The sequence below is a fragment of the Fundulus heteroclitus genome, chromosome 12 (assembly GCF_011125445.2).
Source record: "Fundulus heteroclitus isolate FHET01 chromosome 12, MU-UCD_Fhet_4.1, whole genome shotgun sequence".
Lineage (NCBI taxonomy): Eukaryota > Metazoa > Chordata > Actinopteri > Cyprinodontiformes > Fundulidae > Fundulus > Fundulus heteroclitus.
Genome location: NC_046372.1, coordinates 15367595 through 15387946, shown reverse-complemented (window position 1 = coordinate 15387946; position 20352 = coordinate 15367595). Strand labels below are relative to the sequence as shown.

General features: G+C 39.5%; 1 protein-coding gene across 1 annotated transcript in view; it reads right to left on the bottom strand.

Annotated features, from left to right (window-relative positions):
• The window catches only part of jak2b (Janus kinase 2b), a 36142-nt gene that overhangs the window by 6625 nt on the left and 9165 nt on the right, over positions 1-20352 (bottom strand). The window contains exons 5-19 of the mRNA XM_012878479.3: positions 14426-14571; positions 14012-14303; positions 13265-13384; positions 13024-13181; positions 12043-12154; positions 11218-11404; positions 9081-9205; positions 8769-8903; positions 6423-6510; positions 4659-4786; positions 4411-4549; positions 3859-4010; positions 1392-1542; positions 898-1031; positions 434-623 (exon numbers count right to left, since the gene is read on the bottom strand). Coding sequence (XP_012733933.2) covers positions 434-623; positions 898-1031; positions 1392-1542; positions 3859-4010; positions 4411-4549; positions 4659-4786; positions 6423-6510; positions 8769-8903; positions 9081-9205; positions 11218-11404; positions 12043-12154; positions 13024-13181; positions 13265-13384; positions 14012-14303; positions 14426-14571 — 2257 coding nt within the window. The remainder of the gene's footprint in view (positions 1-433; positions 624-897; positions 1032-1391; positions 1543-3858; positions 4011-4410; positions 4550-4658; positions 4787-6422; positions 6511-8768; positions 8904-9080; positions 9206-11217; positions 11405-12042; positions 12155-13023; positions 13182-13264; positions 13385-14011; positions 14304-14425; positions 14572-20352) is intronic.

The window sequence follows — 20352 nt, the reverse complement described above, 5'->3', positions numbered from 1 at the left end:
ATAGAGAACTTTTAAGAAAATTCTACTTGCTTTTAGTTCCCTTTTTGCAGTGTAGATTTTGATAGAGCACCTTTAGGATGAATTAGTCGAGACTGGGAACCAAGTCGTCTCATCCAACATCAGCACCTGACCTCACAAAAGCTTTCAAGGAACAATTGTCAAATATGTCCATGAACGCACTTTTTAACCTTGTGGAAAGCCTTCTCAAGAGAACGCAATCCACAAAGTGCAAAAGGGTGGGCAAAATACATATTAAACCTGATCTTTTAAGAACTAGATTTCATTGAAGTGTTGAAAAACACAAGTATCTCAATACCCTTTGGCAAATTTGTGCAACCTGACTTGGATTGATGTCCCTACATTTTATAACGAGCAGATACACTTAAGCTGTAACACTTCAGACGTAAAACAAGGGCCAAAATGCCAGTCGTACCTGCGCTGTAACAAACACCCTTATACTTGACGATATTCTCATGCTGGAGAGACTTCAGAATTTCAATCTCCCGCTCAAAGTCTCGCATGTGCTCCGCTGTGCTGTGCTGGAGTTTCTTCACAGCGACCACCTCTCCCGTGTTGTCCTGAAGAGGGTCATAGCGACACATCTCCACACTGCCAAAGTTTCCCTTAAAGACAAAACAACTCTCAGTGAGACAGCACCGTTTACACAGCTGGAGTGGGTACTGCAATCCGTCAGATTTATTATGTTTATTATAGCAGAGCAAAATTAAGGACATTTTTAATTCAACATGTAGACGGTAAAAGTTTTCTTCCAAAGGGGATCTTTATAAATGTGTAATGTATATAATGGCGATGTAATCATGTAAATTCAGCAATGAACGTCTTACGGTACTATCTACAGTTCGCTGAGACGAAGGCATCGTAAGCAAGAACTGATACCTTGCCGAGCAACTGTAAAAATATAAGATGCCGTTCCTCGAACAGAGCTGGCTCCTGACTCTCAAGTCCACCAGACGTCCAACCAGCACCCGTTGTTCGGTTTGGCAGGATGTCATCCATGATCAACTCGTAGTCTGAGAACATAAAAAGATAAACGTGCAGATAAATATCTCTGAATTAACAGCATCCACGGAAGAAGTCTTAGTTTGATCTTTCTGAGAAGCTAAAAACGGGAACGGGACACGTTGCGGTACCGATTCCTCATTGTAATTCCTGTAGTTGCTAATTTTATTTCCTCTCAATTAGTAAATTCCCACAAGGGATTATGAGCCAAGAACCTTTCATTACCAATAAGTTTCTCAAGAAATCATGACACAGATGAGGACTCTTTGGTGGGTAGGTTTAAAAAAAACCCATCTAGAATCCATATGGGCGTCTGCTTCCGCAATACCAAAGAAGGAATTTGACTGGAGGGGAAGGAAGGCTACACGGACCTGGTGTGAAGAGGCTGTGAAGGTCACGGATGACCGCCCTGAACGTGGGTCTGAACGTGGGCTCGTAATCCATGCAGGCGGTGATCAGGTTAGCCAGTTCTGTCCACTTTGGCGCAGGAAGATGTTGGTGATCGTTGTAGAACAGCACTTTCTGTGGTGAATAAATGAGGATTAATGCAAACGGCATCAAAAGTCATACCGCAGAACATCAACGCCTCAGGAAAGCTTGTCCAGACTATGCCAGCTGGATCATGCAGCAACAGGCCGGGCTAAGCGTTCTGACGCACCCGTCATGACTGATTGGATGCACAAGATTGCACAAGAACACTTTTTTTTTTCTAAACATGTTACAATGCAAATCGTTCAGGGTTCCTAGATATTTTTCCATTTAGAAAATATTTTTCCCCAAACTTAAATTTCTGAATTTTTTTTCCAATAGCTTTTGGAGAATCCTGCAGATTTGAATACAAAACATTTACCTTTACGCTGCTTGTACAGCAGTCAGGTCTCATATCTTTATGTTATGAAATCACAAAACAACATGGGGGTATTGGCAGTAAAAGGACATTACATTTTTTTTTTTGGCATCTGAACTTCCATCAGCAAAATCACAAAATCTAAAACACTTGGACTTGTTAAATCACGACTGTATTAGGGCTGTGGGAGAGATATTATTGTTACATGTTGCAATTAAATGATCAGTTATGAAAAATCCATGTTGGGCCGAGTATTTCTTTTCCATCTACCATTATAATGCTATAAACACTAGGGCCTTTAAAATCTTGACCTCTGATTTTGCACCATGTTTATTCATCACAACATTTCTTTCTGACAAATAACTTTAAACTAGTTCTAGTGGGTAACTTGATATTGCTTAATGTAGAAATAAGAAGAATTTATACTGACAGTAATCAGATGTAAAAATCTTTAGTTATCACAACAGTCAGGAAGCAGAGGGTATAATAACCCCCCCCCCCCCACAAATAGCAGTTATAGTCCTAAGTAAGACGTTTTGTAGTATAAATACAAATGTATTATCATCTAAATCATCTTTGCTTTAACAACAGTTTTATTTCCTATATCTAATTCAGATGAACTCCTATATCTAACAAAGACTTGGTATAAAGGGACATTAAAGGCACTGCTTATGATGATCGTAGTGATGTTGTGGAAAATTATATTCACTTATTTTAATGGATTCAGTAGTATCATCGCCATGGTTAATTACACCAAATAATTACAGTATCCTGCTCTTATTACCTGTCCAACATACACAGCTAAACAACGTTAAAGGAGCACTTTGAAAACACGTCCAATCTCAGTTGGAAAAAAAAATCCGTCTCGATGCTTAATCCAAAAAGTCATTGAAGTTAAAAACTGAAGCTGCAGGATAGTCAAATTTACTGAAATAACAAGCAGCTTGCTCCTTATGTTATGACAGATAATTTCCCAGGGTAATTCCTCCCCAGATCCTGATCACCAATGAGCTCCTGGACAGCTTGTGGTGCAACCTGTTCAGCGTCGGATGGACTTAACCGTGATGTCCGCGAGAAGCTCAATCTGATTCAGGTCAGGGTAGCATAGAGGCCACCAGTCAATGGGACTAATTCCTTCATCCTGCAGGAACTGCCTGCATTCTCTTGCCACGTGAGGGCCGGCATTATCATGCACCAGAAGGAACTGAGGACCCACTGCACCAGTGAAGAGTCCAACAATGGGTCTGAGGATTTTATCCAGATTGCCAACAACAGTCTAGGTGTCGTCGTTTATCCCGTACAGGTTGGCGCAACGATGACCCACCACCAAACCGGTCATGCTGAACAATGCTGCAGGCGGCGTAACGTCCACCGCAGCTTCTCCAGACCGGTTCACATCTCCCACAAGAGCTCAGAGTGACAGATAGGAATCATCAGAGAGCTGCAGAGTCTGTGAAAAGAACAAGGCGCCAGAACCAATCCTGCCAATTAAGGCTTTCTTTGGCAAATGCCAGTCGAGCTTCACGGTGTCAGGCAGGGAGAACAGGGTCAGAGGACGTCGGGTCCTCAGGCCACCCTCGTGAAGTCCGTTTCTAATGGTTTGGTCAGAGACATTCATGCCAGTGGCCCGCTGGAGGCCACTTTGAAAGGCTCTGGTAGTTCTCATCCTGTTCTTTCTTGCACACAGGAAAAACGAGGAGAGAGAAAATGTCTGTGGCCCCCACCTGCAGAACCATTCCTGTCTCCTTGGTGCCCTGTTGGTGTCCCTGTTGTTATTTTCATAAACAAACTGATTAACAACCCCCTCTGCTACTGAACTGACCAGATTAATACTACAGTGGTTTGTCGGACTTGCTTTTATACTTTATAAAGTGTTCCTTTAATTGTTTTGAGCAGCGTAATTCTGTGTCTAATTCCTGCCAGTGTTTACAAACCGGTCCATACAAGTTAGAGGAGACAACGCATGTTCTTGGCCATAAACACAAGCCTACCTTTGAGTTGTCCAGCATCGCAAGAGGTTTCTCTCCACCGCTGCAGATTTCCCACAATGTGGTGCCAAAGCTCCACTTGTCTGCAGCCTGGCTCAGTTTCACAGGCTCCTTTATGTATTCAGGTGGCACCCAGGGGATCCTTTCAATCAGGACTGATTACAAACAAAAACAGTGGATGAACATTTGCTTTTTTTCCAGGTCACGTACCGACAAAATTCAATTGTATCCAGTTTGTTGCGCAAATTGACTAGAAATGTCAATATATTGGCAGTAAAAGTCAGCCTCTAATCTAACAAAAGGAGAAAACCGTGTTTGAAAAAGGGCAGCGCTTGCAACGCAGTGCATGAATTAAAAAAAGAGGCATCTATCAAGAAAAATAAAAATAACTCTTGATCTGACAGCTTCTCTGTGCTGCAACTTCTTTTCACCTTTGTTAATTCATGAACGTGCAACACAAAGCGCCAAAGTGACGCTTGTCAGCGGACTCACAAGCTCTCCCTGCTGTTAGAGATGGGTTAGGGCAGTTTGGGTGAGGTTAGACACACAACTCACTCTCTTTAGGCAGGACCGTGACGCTGATACCGGGGTCACTAAGCTTGATGAACGGGGGGTTCCCGGCTTTCCGATCCTCCTCCCTGATCAGCAGAATGTTTTTGGCACAAACATTCCCATGGACGAGATGCTTTTCCTCCTGCAAGGACAAATAGAGAGACGTGTGCACATTTCTTGTCATATATGGCTAATATTTAAAAGTAAAATTAAGTCTGCAAAAATAAAGGATATGAAATATGGATTTTTACCAGAAAGTTCATGGCCCAGGCAAGCTGTTTTGCGACTTCGAGTTTCCACAGAATGTTTATAGAGTTCTTGTTCTTCTTCAGGTAGGTGTCCAGGGAACCAAACCTTACATACTCCTGCACCATGATGTCTGGAAGAGAACAAAAAGGTTTTTTTTATTTATTTTTTAAAAACTACACAAGCTTTTTCATAACATACCTAAAAGAAAATTCTATTTTCTATTGCACAATTTGAACTTCTATAGAGCTACCATAGAAAGTGTCCTATGTCTCATCAGAACCATACTATAGCTGCACAGAGCTAGGGGCCTATGAAAGTAAAATTTATTTTAGACCCATTTATTTTTAAACTTTAGATATATATTTGTTTTCAGTTTCTATTTTATTTCACAAAATTAACCCCACAAAAATAGAGCAAAGAAATTCAACCTAAAGAAAATCTAGGTAATATAAGAAATGTCAAATGATTCAAAGATTATTTATTGTCACCTTGTGTTACTGTGGTGAAATTTATTTTTAGCCACTCTGGCTAAGCGTACACAAATAACAGACAACAGACAATGAACAAAGGTTACAGTTTTTTTTTCATATTATAGCAAGCAAAAGATTAAAAAATTTCAAAAGTTTGTGTCAGAGTCCAATGGCTTTAAATTCTAGTCCCTTGGTGAGTGGTATGAGGTAATAAGATGCATTTGTGCAATGATTGGAGGCTTCATTTACAGAAATGTGTGTTTAGATATTCCTGAGAGGAGAGCGTGCAAAATAGGCAACAACAGTAAAATGATTGTAACATATGATGGACTATAAGATAGCTGACGTTAGATGGATTGTAACATATGATAGACATTTGATGGACAAACGCTCAGCAGGGGTCTATTGCCCTCTGCTGAGAAACAGCAGTAATAACAGTGGGGTGATTTTTAACACGTGTTGGACCACTGTCTCCCATCAGGGGGGCGATTGCCCTCACAGCTCTTGGGAAGAAACTGTTTCTAAGTTTATTTGTTTAGGATTTGAGGCTTCTGGAGCGTTTATCTGATGGGAGAGGGGCAAACAGCCCATTGCCTGGGTGGGTGGGATCAGTGGAGATGAGTCTGGCCCTTCTTTGGACTCGTTCTGCATAAATTGAGTCTAGATCCTGCAGACGGCATCCCACAATCCCCTGCGCTGTTCTCACCACCCGTGCTAAATCCATCCTCAATGAAGACTAAGAGCATTTTTCATACTAGGCCGCTGCTTTATTATAACCGTCTTTAAGGAATCTAACTTTTAAATTAGATGTTTTGATTTTTCTGTCTTAATGCAATTTAACATCAGTTCATTTTTTCTTATTCTTGTGGGTAATGAATTGACATTTTTTTGTTTTTGTTGTAAAAAAAAAAAAAAAAAAAGGTAATGAGGTTTTAAGCAATAATTTGCTCATTACACTTTACCTTTAGAAATTGCGGGGACACAAACAAATTATTATCAGCATAAAGTGCAATTTCTTTTGGTTGTAAGGGAATTTAACAAAAGGAGTTTGGCCATCACAAGTCATTTCAGATCTTTGACCTCATCAAGATTTGATTTGGACCTTTGCACATCAAGTCTGACAATTCCCGTCAAACATCATCGCAACTCTACCTCAGTAGACAGAAATTTCATATTAATGGTATTTTTCAAGGAAGATTTCACAGTAATATAAAAAGATATGGTCAAATTCTACACAGAATATTACAACTTACCAACAATGAGATTTATGGCTGAAAAGGTTTAAATGAGACTTACTCTCTTCTCCACAGACACACACACCATAGTTCAGGATCAGGTGTTTATGGGATAGCTGGCTCATCATGCTGGCTGCTTCAAAGAAAGACTGGAAAACCAGAAGGAGATAAAAAAAATTATTAAAACTAGCACTCGGAAAAATAGAAATCCAAAAATCTTTCTGAATTCCAGCAAAGATTGAGTTTTAGCATAAGTATGAGGCCCTATTTGATGTCTAAAATATCACTTTACGGGTACTTAAACCCTTTAAATGTTCTATTAAAATGAATACATTTGTTTTTTTCACACTTTTATAAAAAAAGCTGTCAAAGTAATTTATTAACTGCATTTAACATCTCTGGATAAGAACTACTCCACCTTTCACATACTCAAAAGAAAAGCAATCCTTTATGGATTATATAGCTCTCAGTAAAAAAAAACGTCACATAAAGCAAACAAGAAAACCCATCTCATGCTTTTACCTAAAGGATATAAACTTGTTTGGCAAATCTAAAATAATAATGTATGCTTTTAGAGCACAATAAACATTTTTATAGTTCTTTGAACTCTTAAGGAGCTTTAGACAGCAGAATTACGTGGATCTTTTAATAGAGTCCCGTTTAGCTCCTAACTTCCCTGGTTTGTTGGAAATCTAGTGTTGGGTAACTTCAAATGGATCGTTTGTCACTATTAGTCGAACAAATGAACGCTGTACAGGAAAACGGTAATACACACAAAAGAACATAAAGAAGGACAACCACCAGATAAGCATTAGTAAAACATTGACAGATTGAGAAATGTTAAGACGTAATAGCAGAAAGGAAACAAATAAGAATGTACTTGCAAAGAGAGATGTAGCAAAATAGTTTTTAGGTAAAATAGTTTTTTTTGCTGATTACACTTTTCTGTTGATGCTAAAACAGGGTTCCTACTAATTTGAGATGTAAAAGAATCTCAGCCAGTTGGACGGATGGATGACGAGCTTTTATTTCCAGAGAGCACAACCATTAGGCCAGTTGTTGTTTTTACTATGCTTTTTATTGCTGATTTTAAGATTGATTTTAAGATATTATTGATTTTAGATTTTATTACTATGCTGTTTTTTCCCCCGTTTTTTGTTATTAACCCATAAAGCACTCTGGTCGCCTTTTGGCTTGTAAATTTCTTTATAAATAAAGGGTGGATCGATGGATGGAGTGAGACATATTTTACATTGTTTCAGTTTAGCAGCTCTTATTTAGCAGTGTTTATGTCACACAAATAAATCTCACTCGTTATTTTTATATTTAAAAAGAATTTTTCGCAAAGGAAGGAAGGACGTAATGGAAAAAAGAAAGAGTAAAAGAGAAAAGAGATAAAAAGGAAAAAGAAAGATTGGAAGGTAAAAAGCAAGTATAGAAAGAGGCATGAGGGAAAGAAAAGAAGGAATCATGGAAGGAATAACCAAAGGCAGAAAGAAACATTACAAGGGGAAGAAGGGTATAAGGAACAAATAAAGGAAGAAAGGAAGGAAAGACAGGAATAGAAAAATAAGAAGATGACAGAAAAAGGAAAAGAAGAATAGAGGATGAATGGAGAGAGGATGTAACAGAAAGCAAACAGTAAGAAGTACGGATATGAGGAAGAAAGGAAAAAAGGAAAGAAGCATGGCTGGACAAAAGCAAGAAAAGAACACACGATTGTCCTTCACTTAAGTACATAAGGGAGGTAGGAAGGGAGAAAAGATGAGCTAAAGGAGTTAAGAAAAGTGGAGAGAAGGAAGACAGCACACACAGAATGAGGGGGAAGAATGGTTCAAGGAAGGAAGCAAACTAGCAAGGAAGGAAGCAAACAAAGGAGGAAAAAAAAGTTAGACAAATGTCTCAAACTTCAGTCCTGGAGAAATGTGCCCCTGGTCCATTAGACATGAATGGGTGAATTACCCCCTCAGGAGATCATCGCGTCCTACAAATGTGCCACCAATGACCTAAATGATCGACTCATGTGTTTTGGACCAGACTAAAAGTTGCAGAATACTAACATCTCTGAATTTAGGCTCTCTGATTTAGACAAGAAGATCATGAATAAAGTCTGGAAATACAAACGTTTTTCAATACTTTTTTCCCCCCAACCTAGAAAACACAGAAATCAAATCCTTGAGATTTTATGACTGAAGAAACCACGCAAACATGACTGTTTGGTCTGGAAGGTCTGCACGACGACATAAAAAACATAACATGTGATCACAAGATTTTCAGAATGGCTGATCATTAAAAGCAAGTGAGTGTGGACATAATTTACAACACAAAACAGGAAAAAAAATAAAAAAAAATTCAGTTATGTTTGAGGTTTAGTTTTAACACGACAGACAGCTTTAAAATCACTGACCTCAGCATAATTTCTGTGGGCCACGTCCAGAACTTTCATCACGACTTCTGTCTCATGCATTTGTCCGTAGTCTCCCAGCTCCTTTCGGACCCCTTTGAAGATCTTTGTAAATGTCCCTTGACCAAGACTCTCCACCTGTCAGAAATCACGATTGCATAGAGATTAAAAAAACCTCATTAACGTGTTAGAAGGGCTACACGTTGGAAGTTAAAGACTAAACACAAATTCCCAAGTTTAATGAGCGCTTCTGCAATCAACAGATAAATGAGGAAGTGCAGATGCCACAGATCTTAACTTGCACAGTAAGCTTACACATTCCAAGTCTTCTTTCCTGATCTTGTGAAACACCATCTGACTAATGTTGTGCCGTTGCAGAGACGGAGACAGAGGCACTTCTGAACCCTTGTTGCTCCTGCAGATGATGAGGCAGGATTTTTCTGTTTGGAGAAAAGAATAGCAAAGGATAAAATAAAGAGTATTTTAAAATAGTTCTTAAATGTGGGTTGCTTGAGACAAAAAAAAAAAAAAAAAAAGGTTCTAATCTTAGTTTTAGAGCTAGTGCTTTGAACCAGTGCTGAAAGAGAAACAGTGCAGACCATTTCTTCATCCTGTTCACTGGAAACCAGTTCTGGTAAAATTACGAAAGAAAACAGGGATGCAGACACTCCGGGTACGTGGTCATTTTCCTGTGAACGCTTTTTTCTCTGCTGCTCACAATAACTTGTAAACTGGATGCTGTCTGACAACAAAATGTATCAAAATATCCCATATTAAGCAGATTATTTCTTCATGGTTGGGGTTCTCAGGTCAATAGAATCGATTTGAAAACGGAGCAGTGGATGAAGTGCAGCCTGATCTGATGAATCCCGTTTTTTCCCCCTACATAACATGGACAGCTGATTGCCCCGTGCAGCAACCAGCTCTGATGCTCACATGTTATTTTCTGGGCTTTGGGTGGCGGACAGGGTTCAGCTCCGGCAGCCTGACCCGTCTGCAGCTATGAAGCTCCATATGGAACAACCACGGTGTATTCTGACATGTTTCTTTCACAACCAGCACAGACTTCTTGTATATCTGGAGCGTGTAACGAAAATAATTTCCCTCTGAGATTATTAAAGTATTTCTGATTCTGCTGTGGCTTGAGATATATCAGCAGTAGCACAGTTGGTTTTGACCGAACTGTACGAGTCCGTCTTTGGACCAACCCTGATCCCGTCACCATTTTTACAAAAGGACCCATTTTAGCATGATATTGACCACTTTAGACCTGAAACACCCCACAGGAGCTACATTGTTAGATGAGTCGTCTCCCCGTCAGAACTTGGCCCTTGTCAATCTAAGGCAAATTCTCAAGCTAGCCCGTTTGTCCTGCTTCCAACACAACGACTATATCCCACACATGTGGCCATAGTGAGGAGCTACTCAGCGTTGCTCACTTCACCGATCACTGGTCATAATGTTAAACCTGACCACGTCTTTGTTACCCTTTTTTCCATACCTCAATGTAGAAATTGCACTAAAAAAAAAAATCTTTGTAGGGTTTGTAAACTGGATCAGAGCCTTCTCAGTCTGACTCCACAGCTCTAAGCAGTTAGGCTCATTTTAGCGCCGACTGATAATCTGCCAAATCAAATCTAAGCGGTAAGGAGGCTCTTTCAATATTATTTAGGAAAAGTACTCAAGAGAAAGAAAACCGCTATGATTTAATTTTCAGAAAAGGGGGAAAAAAAAGCTAATAAGGTTAGTTTGGTACTGAACAACAGAAAAAAAGGCTATTCAGTCGAGACAGAGACTGTGGTGGAAGACGATCTCCCTGCTCATCTTATAAACGTAGAGCATTGCATATCTGTTGTAACTTCCTTTTCTTGAAAAGAAAAAGGAAAGAAACACAAACGACATAAATATTACATTTTTAACCTTACAGGATTATATTAATTACCTTGAAATATTTATTTCTGCAAATAAGAGAAACATCCATCGAACCAGTCACAGGAAAAAAGGGAGCTCTGAGATGTTGGTGGATGGCCTCAGGTACTACCTAGAATATCTTTCTTACTTTTTCATTTGAGTCCTGCAAGTTAAGAACTAAAGTGCTTAGGAATAACTAAGCACTAATACAAAAACCTTAAAAAGCACAGAAACACATGTTCCTTTTTGTTGCATCAGTTAATGGTCACGCACACACATCCTGTTCAAATGTCTGTAAAATAGAGCTGGGCGATACGGGAATCTTTGATTGTGAAAGATTAGAACGTGTTCTGCCGAAGCGGAGAAAATGTAAGGCTGCATTTAGGGGAGACTGTATGCATTGCTGCTCTGTGCTTAGAAATATTATTTAGGACAAAAGATATCTTGACAGTTGTTTTTTAGTGAGATCTATGTTTGTACATATGGAAATCATGATGACACTTTATTTCATGATTTTACTGTAAAACATTTGGCCGTTTACCTTTGGACTCGGGAGGACAGCACTTGCTAAACTGGAAAATGATGTCGTCCGAGCGCACCGTTTCTTTCTGGTAGCAGCTTAGCAACTCCTGCAAGGTGCTGAAGCTTCTCTTGGTTCCACTGAGGTTAAACTCGCCAGCAGCAGACCTGGTGATCTGGCAGTGCTTGTAATCCACCGTGTCGAACACCTAGCAGACACAAAGCAGAGCTCAGACAGCGCAGATCCACAGATGTACCGCTTCAGTCAGAGAATCTTCAGGGGCACAACCCTAATCATCACTTAAAGGTTTACATCAATTAAAAAAAATAAATAAAAATGTTTGCCTTCTATTTTTCAGATCTGCGATTTAGCAGAAATACATTGTAGCAGAAGATAACTAGAAAAAGCAGGAAAAAATGTGTTTTAGTCTGCCTTAAAAATCTAATGTTTTTTGGGGGATTAACGTGTCTAACTTGTCTGTTGATGAGAAGAAAAATTTGTTTTATCCAAGTCTAAAATAAAATGTTTGATAAAAAGTCAAATTGTTTCCCAATAAAATGATTGAGAAATCCTGTTGCTTGAATAGAAAATAATATGAATCCTATTATTGTTGCCATGCTGTAGCAATGTATTGCGTAACAGGTGGTTGTTCTGGCATCACTAACAACATAATTCCCACATACTGAGAGCAAAACAAGACAGAGGGACAAGAAGTACAACGGATAAATGATAAAATCACGCCAAAGGAAAACAGCTCTGAAACATATGGCAGGAACACGATGGTGACCGTTTCCCATTCAACAATCTCCACTTTAGTCCCAATGCTGCAGAAGGTGAAGAACTCACCTCCACCGGGAAAGTTAGAAAATACTTATTGAAGTCTTTTGGGCTACATCTCAAAATGTACAATCCCCGCTTGTTTCCACACTTTTGAAGCCGGCTGACAGCAAACTCCATTCTGCAAAAAAATGAAAAAATGAAAGAATAAATAAACTGAGTTTTTAGCAACTAGCAGTGAAGACACTCTAATTTTATAATTAATTTGGATTCATTTTGAAAACACACACTTGAATGAGAACCATGTTTCATATGTCTATGCCTTTTAATATGGAGAAACCCAGTTCAGCAACAAGTCATGGAATAACTCTTCCTCTTTTTGACCGAAAATGCCAGAATATCTTTTTAGTATCGTCTCTGCCCACAGAGAGACATTCCCATAATTTAAGCCAACATTACTATACGCTCTTTTCTGTCAAGTCCATACGGCTAGACAACAAATACCAGATTTTAAAAGAGGAGCTGAAGTTAAATTTAGGAGCCAGGTTCATGCAAAGTTTATTGTTTTTATCTATCAGATTCATTAATGCTTGGACTATACTGCAACCTAACATCATTTGTTTGTCATTCACTCACCAACTGTTTATACATTTTTTTTGCTATAATATTGTTTTAAATATGTCCATTTTATTGTACAGGCTTCCAAAAGATAAACTTTGATTTCTTTGTCTGTGTTTAATGGATCAGGGTTCATTTAAATGAAACAAAAATGATAAATTCAGTTATTCTAAACTTGGCTGTTTGCATGCTTACCCAATTATTCAAAAGGGAGTAATTGTGTTATTCATAGCACCATTATACCCCATTAAATATGCTGAGGTTTGTAGTTTTTACATGAAAAAATATGAAAGATTTCAATAGGTATCAATACTTGTGCAAGAAGGCGTATTGATAGCTAAAGCAAATAGGCTGTAGGTGTTTGTTTAAAAATCAAAACGGCAATATTGGGATATATACAGTATTATGCAAATTGATAAAAACATTGCTTACGAAATGGGGCCGTGGCAATGACAAGATATGGCCTCGACAAGCCTGGGAGGTGCCACCTCCTTGCAAAGGTAGTGATGAGCATCTGTGGTCAGTCGATAGTAGCCATCAATGAGGGACACAAATGAAAGGGCTTCAAACAGACTGGGAAACTCCAGCTCCTGAAAGAAAATCCCCAGAGATAATGAAGTTAACTTCAGATTTCACTGCTGAAGACGGAAACAGATTAATCTAGAGAGATTACCAGATTCTTCCCATCCTGCTTATTGATGGTGACCAGCCGGCTCTCTGTCATGCCGTCTTTGCTGGCCTGTTTGATGCTGATGTCGGTGACATCAGGGAAGTCACACAATGTTTGCAGCTCCTGAATAAACGACATAAAAACACCAATATAGAAAACATCACATATTTTGTTAAACAAAATAACATGTCTTTTAAACTAATTTAGCTGTTCGTTTAGTCTTCATATTGTTTTATGTCAGTATCAGTTTCTTTAGGCTTCTTGTTTTGCTGTTTGTATATTATAAAGCGCCTTGCAAAAGTATTCACTCCCCATAAATCTTTTACACATCATGTCACGTTACAACTTCAAATGCCCTTAATTTGCAATTTATGGGATTGGCTAATGCAAATTAACAGATATTTATTAATAGACTGGAAAGGAATAGATGCTTTTCAAAATATAAATATATAAATCAATAGTCATTTAATTTAGCACCTGGGTAAATACCTTTTCCGTCAATTACAGTTGCAAATCCTCTCAGCTGCAACTCCACCAGCTTTACACATCTAAACACTGAAATTCTTACGCATTCTTTGTGATCCATGACATGAAAATACACTAAATAATATACATTTAAGTTTGTGGCTGCAACAAGACAAGGTACTGTGTGGGTATATTCATGACAAGGTCAGCACAGGCTCCTAGTGTTGTACGCAGTTTTTCCTGCACTGTAGATTAGACAAAAGAAACCTAATGGTGGGTACAAACCTCATCAGAGTCTTTTAATTTCTCTCGACACCACTGTATCCCAGTGTCTGCAGCAACCAGGATGATGAGTTGTCCGCTAGCCGGTTCTTTGACCTGAAAGGTCTCTGTGTAGAAGGCTTTCTCCAGCGACTCGATGCTGATGAGGTACTTGAGCTTCAGATCGCGGACGGTGGTCCGGCACTGACTGAACTGCTGGATGAAGCGCTTGAAACGGAAGCGGATCCTCTTTCGAGTTAAAAAACTACAGTCCTTGATCTGATTTCTCATTTCCTTTGGTAAGAAGGACTTGTAACTAGAAGAGATTCAACAGATTCAAATCAACATTTGCCTTAATTTCATGTACAATTTTCAACATTTTCAAAAGTGTACAAAACATCCTCTTTTTTTGGACTAAGAAATTGGACCGCCTAGTACCTTGTACTGTGATAGATGTCCAAAGGGGACATCTGTCTCTCCTTAGCTGTTCTTGTCATGTCCAGCACAGCCATACCAAGGCACTCTTCCTGTGACTCATGCGAGTTGGAAATCTTCACCACTCCATTCACAAAGTCATTCCTCCACTGCACACAGTAATCAGAGAGAAACACTTGTAGTACTTGAGTGTGAACACGCATGCCAAAAGACTTAATTCTCAACATTGTCATTGGCAAAATATCTAAACTCTAACTGAACAGATACAAGTTTTCATGTCTTTCTGCTTTGAGATTAGGTTTCCACTGAAAAATTGTCAGAAAGTTTTCATAACTTCCACAACTTCACAAAGCCCAAAACGAGAATTTATAGCAAACATAGATCCCAGATAACGAGTAACGTATCCAGCTACTGTAAAAAAAGAAAATAAAATTGTGTCTTTTCAGGGCAGCTGTGGCGAACATAGCTCACCACCGTCAGGGTGTGAGTGGGTGAATGACTGACTGCAGTGTAAAGTGCTTTGGGGTTGTCGGACTAGTTAAAGCGCTGTTCAAGTACAAGCTTTACCATTCTGGTCAACATCTGATGTTTTGGCCCTAAAACAACATGGCTGTTGACTTGAAATACTCTTTACCTTCTAAAGCTTTTTATGACGCCTAAATCAAGTGACAAAATATATTTATGCATAGACCAGAATAATAACCAAAAGATTCCTGGATCAATGTGTGCTTTATTGTCTGTCTTGTTGTCTCTCTGCTCTGTCTTCTGTAACCCCTAGTCGGTCGAAGCAGATGACCGTTCATACTGAGCCCAGTTCTGGTTCTGCTGGAGGTTTTTCTTTTCCGCTAATGGGTGGTTTTTCATTCCACTGTCGCTTCATGCTTGCTCAGTATGAGGGATTGCTGCAAAGCCATCAACAATGGAGACGACTCTCCCTGTAGCTCTACGCTTCTCCAGGAGTGAATGCTGCTTGTCGGGACTTTGAAGCAATCAACTGGTTCCCTTATATAGGAAATTTTTTACCAATCTGTAAAATATGATTGACTTTGACTTTGTAAAGTGCCTCGAGATGACATGTTTCATGAATTGGCGCTATATAAATAAAATTTAATTGAATTTATTCCAGCCCAGGCAGTTTTTGCAATATACATGTTGCATACAATGATATTGAGGTTTGCCATATATTGTACATTTCTGCAGCTCTTTACTGTTGCTACAACATGGAAACCTGTTGCAGCAAGTCAAACTGTGAGTTTGCAAGTACAGAGATAAGCAGAGGAATGAACCCGCAGCTTAATGCAGTCTGCTATTTCTAACTGTTCTGCAAGCAAGTACAGCTTAATGTGTTTAATCATGATATTATAAAACAGGAACACCACCACTGTAGTTAATGGAAAGTGCCTGTGATTAAAATATAACTTAACTGCCTACATTTCAGTCACAAAATCTCAATCAGTGCGGTTTCTGAAAACTACAGCATGAAAATGTGTAAAGGAGAGCCGCTTTATTGATAATCTGACCATATTAGAAGAGAAGAAAGAAAGAGAATGGCAAGGAATTGAACACATTTAAGTAAAATGGCAAAGACAAGGCTGGGGGAACCATGAGATAGGATTATCAATGGGCTACTTGGCGCAAGTTGTCAGGAACATGAAGACTTTCCTGAATTATTTATAAGAAACGCTGAAACACCCAAAACCTTTATTTCTTGTAATTTTGATATTTGTGGCTTACAGATAATGAAAACAGGAAACTCATTGCGTAAAAAATTCAAACAATGCAAAAAAAAAAAAAAAAAAAAAAAAAAAACGTGAAATATTGGAAAGTCATGTTGGACTCTAATGAGCAAACTAACCCAAATACCTGCAAAGGGTTCGCTGATCCTCTAAATGGTCTTTCATTCTGGGTCAGTAGGCTACAGAGTAGATGGAGACTGCTGACCAGACAGACCTCCAGAAGACAGCCAATGACACAAAAGGTTGTTCACTGAGTGTCATATGGAAAAACACTCACAGAAGGTTGAATGGAAGGAAAACATGTGGTAGAAGCACCAGTGACAGGGACAACCACAGTCTTGAGAAGACTGTCAAGCAAAACCCACTGAACAATTTGGGGCAGCTTCACATGGATTGAACTGAGATTGGAGTCATCGCATCATGCCCCACTAACCCAGAGAGGAATCCTACACCTGGGCTAAGGAGATAAAGAACTGGACTGTTGCTTAGTGGTCCAAAGTCCTCATTCAGATGAAAAGTAAAGTTTGCACTTCATTTGGAAATCAATGTCCCAGAATCTGGAGGAAAAATGGAGAAGCACAAAAATCCTCATCGCTCAAAGGTCGGAGTGAACTTTCCATTAGGGGTGCCATGTAATCTGGTCCACTGTTTTTTTTTTTGAAGGCCGCAGTCAATGCAGCCGTCTACCAGGAAACTTTAGAGCACTTCATGCTTCCTTCTGCTGACAAGCTAACCAGCAGGACTTGGCACTGGCCCACACTGCCAAAGGGACCAAAAGATGGTTCAATGACCATGGTGTTACTGTGCTAGTTGGCCAGCAAACTGGTCTGAGCTGAACTTTGTAGAGAATCTGTGGAGTATTGCCAAGAGGCAAATGAAAGACACCAGACCCAACAAGACAGATTACCTGAAGGCAACTGTGAAAGCAGACTGGGCTTCTATTACAGCTCAGCAGATCGCCTCATGCCACGCTGCATTGATGAAGTAATTCATGCAAATAGAGGCCCAACTAATAATTTTTAAAGGCCTGACGTTTCTGTTTCAAATAACCTTTTTAATTGATCTTTCATTCATTTCAAACATTAAACTTTTCCACAATATTCACATTTATTTTATTGTACCTAGAATTCATGCAGAGTGTAAATTTAGTTCAGTGTTTTTGGCTGAACTATGAACATAAGTTAGTCTGTGTGAACTAAACTTGGTACAAGTTCCTGTTAAGGGTGAAGTTACTTCAGCCTGATCATCACGGATGTTTAGCAACCAACATAATGCTGCTTGGAGTTTTACATTTATACTAAAAAAAAATCCTGTATTTTTAAAGAGAATCTAATTCTGGTGGAAAAACTGTATGCCGTATAAAGGAAACACTCTAGATTTTCTTCATATACTTATCCACAAAATATTACAAATTCTTTACTTTTGAATCTTGTATATAACTATTGTTTGTAGTGTCCAAAGGGGTTGCATTAAGGCTGGTCACATTTAGCTTCCAAATAAGCTGATACTATCATGGTTACAGCAACAGCTGTTGCCTGCATATTATTAATCATCTTTATTGCAACATTAATGATTGCAATCGTCATTGCAACATACATTCCAATGAAATATGACCTCTGCATTTAACCCATCCCCTATGGAGCAGTGGGCTGCCACTGTATGGCGCCTGGGGAGTTTCTGGGGCTCAGGGTCTTGCTCAGTGACCCACAGTGGCAGTCTGTGGGATACGAACCCAGAACCTTGGAGCCTCTCGTGAACGCAAGCACCCTGCTCCATAACCTAGGCCACGACTCCCACACTGAAGTGTGAGGATTTCTGAAAATTCGTATATTAAATGCCTGCATCCGGTTTCTTACTAAATCGCTTTATTACAGCAGGTCCTAAAAATGTATTTCTCTGCCGCCTCTCGGGACCTTTTTGACCTCAGCAGAGGATAAACAACAGTTGGGAGGAGGTATATCATGACGCGCTTGCAGTGACTAGAACAAGCTTTGTTTTCATTGTCCCCCTGCAGGCCCACATGACGCTGTAGGATGGCTGCTAACCATAACTAACCAATGAATAAGCTTCCTATCAGTCTATGTGACGTCACATTTGCAACTCTTGTTTTGGCTTTAATAGGCCAGTGTGAACACTAAACAGACCAGAACTACAAAGGTAATGGATTCTCTATCCCTGTCTCAACTTTCACACTCATGATTTTTAGACTGTGAGGGAGTGAACTTCTTGCCCGTGGATAGTAAACAAACCAGACAAGATATTTTTTGCAGGTAATGTGCAATACTGTTTTTTTTTTAAAGAAACTGCTATAATTAATAAAAGCTGTTTTAACTTGGGTTTTTTTTCCAATGTAATTTCAAATGTAAACACAAACCCCATGTAACAAGTAAAAATATAGAAGCCCAGCCCCTAATTACATTGAAAGAAATACATTTATTCAGGTTTATTAAAAAATAATTTTAATCAATCCAATTAGATTGTAATTTGTCTTTATAGAATTCATATTTAACTTAATTAAGATGCTGGTATGTAAATCATGGCTTTTTCTAAGCACAGGAAACCGAAAGACCACGTTAAATGTTGCATTTGTTTCAGTCTGCTGTATCCACAGGGCAATAATTACAACACATCCTCCATAATAATGTTCAAAGTGAATGGAAGCAGCATGTCATGTGCTTTATTGGTGGAAACACAACATGTGCCTAAATAAACCCACCACCCCCAGTGCTTGCTTTCAGTGTTTCCCCTACCATTCAACAAGGGGGGAGGGGCCCACCACAAACAACAGCTAATTTTGTTAATATTAGCCTTTCTAAATAGCGGCAGATCGCATCCTGAGCTATTTCTGTCTATAGGCTCTCCCATAATAAGGCGGACATCAGTCCGCAGACAGGTACGTGCAGAGCTCAGTTTTACGAGCGCGTACACGGCATCACTATAAACTGCTGGGTGGGAAGAAGTCTCCAAGGCAGCTGCGACTTGCAAGCTCCAGCAGGTCACAGCCTCTCTGCACCACTGACTGTCAGGTGTGTGGTGGGTGTCTGCAGTGGGAAACGTAGGAATTTGTCACAGGAAATAGTCAATAAGTGCGTTCAACTATAAAGTTAAAAATATTGGCAGAGAGTCAGCGCGGTGCACGGTACAACCAAGTGTGCAGCTGCCTTTAATGTTTCTCCTTAGCTAGTCTTCACTCCTTTACTTATAGTTCAGTCACCTGCGTTGGGACGCAGGTAAACTCACTACGGTCAGGTGAGAGAACGCTCAGAGTAGCGACATATTTTCACCTGCCTTGGTAAATGTTTCTGTGTTTTGTAAACGGACCCAGTTGCTGAGGATGGCTGCACTAAAAACTCCTGCCAAGTTGGGAGCGTTGAGCGTCTGCTGGCCGTAAAGACCTTGGTGGAGGCTGTTCTGATGGGGGAACACGGGGCGTTCATAAAACATAAAGGCTTATAAATGACCAGCTAGTTATCACCCACAGAATTTGTATCGCTCGTGTCGGGAGCACGGGATCCAACAGGATAAATGTGTCCTTTTTATGTTGTGTTACGACTGAAAAGGGACACATTTGTTTATTTCAAGAGGTGCCCTGATTACTTCAATATACTGAAAACGTTTGCCTGATACAAATATAAGGAAGATCACGTTGTTTAAACTGGATTATTATAAACATTAACGCTCAATGCGGCACATTCTCAGCAAGTAAATGGCTCTATGGTCATTTTCAGATGTCCTACAAAGATACCATTGGCTTTGATTGTCACAAATCACCAAAACTCTGTCTGTTGGTAACAAAAATCCTAACCTGACTCTCTAACTTGGTTTTCGCTCCGCAGAGATCCACACTCCATCTGGGATTGCTCCACTAGAGATGTATTTCAGACGGAAGGACCTTATTATGACTGAATAAACCACTTCTCCGTCATCTTCACTGATGCGCTACTTGAACCACTCACATCGAAACCGAAAAACATTGTTTCAACAAACAAAATTCTTCAAAACCCTTTTTTTGGTGTTCTTTTAGACAATAAATATTCGGTAGATTGAACAACACTGATGAAATAGAAGCATCAATTTTACCGGGTGACCAGATTTCTCAAATGACGAGCCTAATTACCTGGAACTGCCAACAGTTCCAGGCGAATCTACATGTGAATCTAAGCACTAATGAGGCTTCGCCTGCAGGTCTATAAA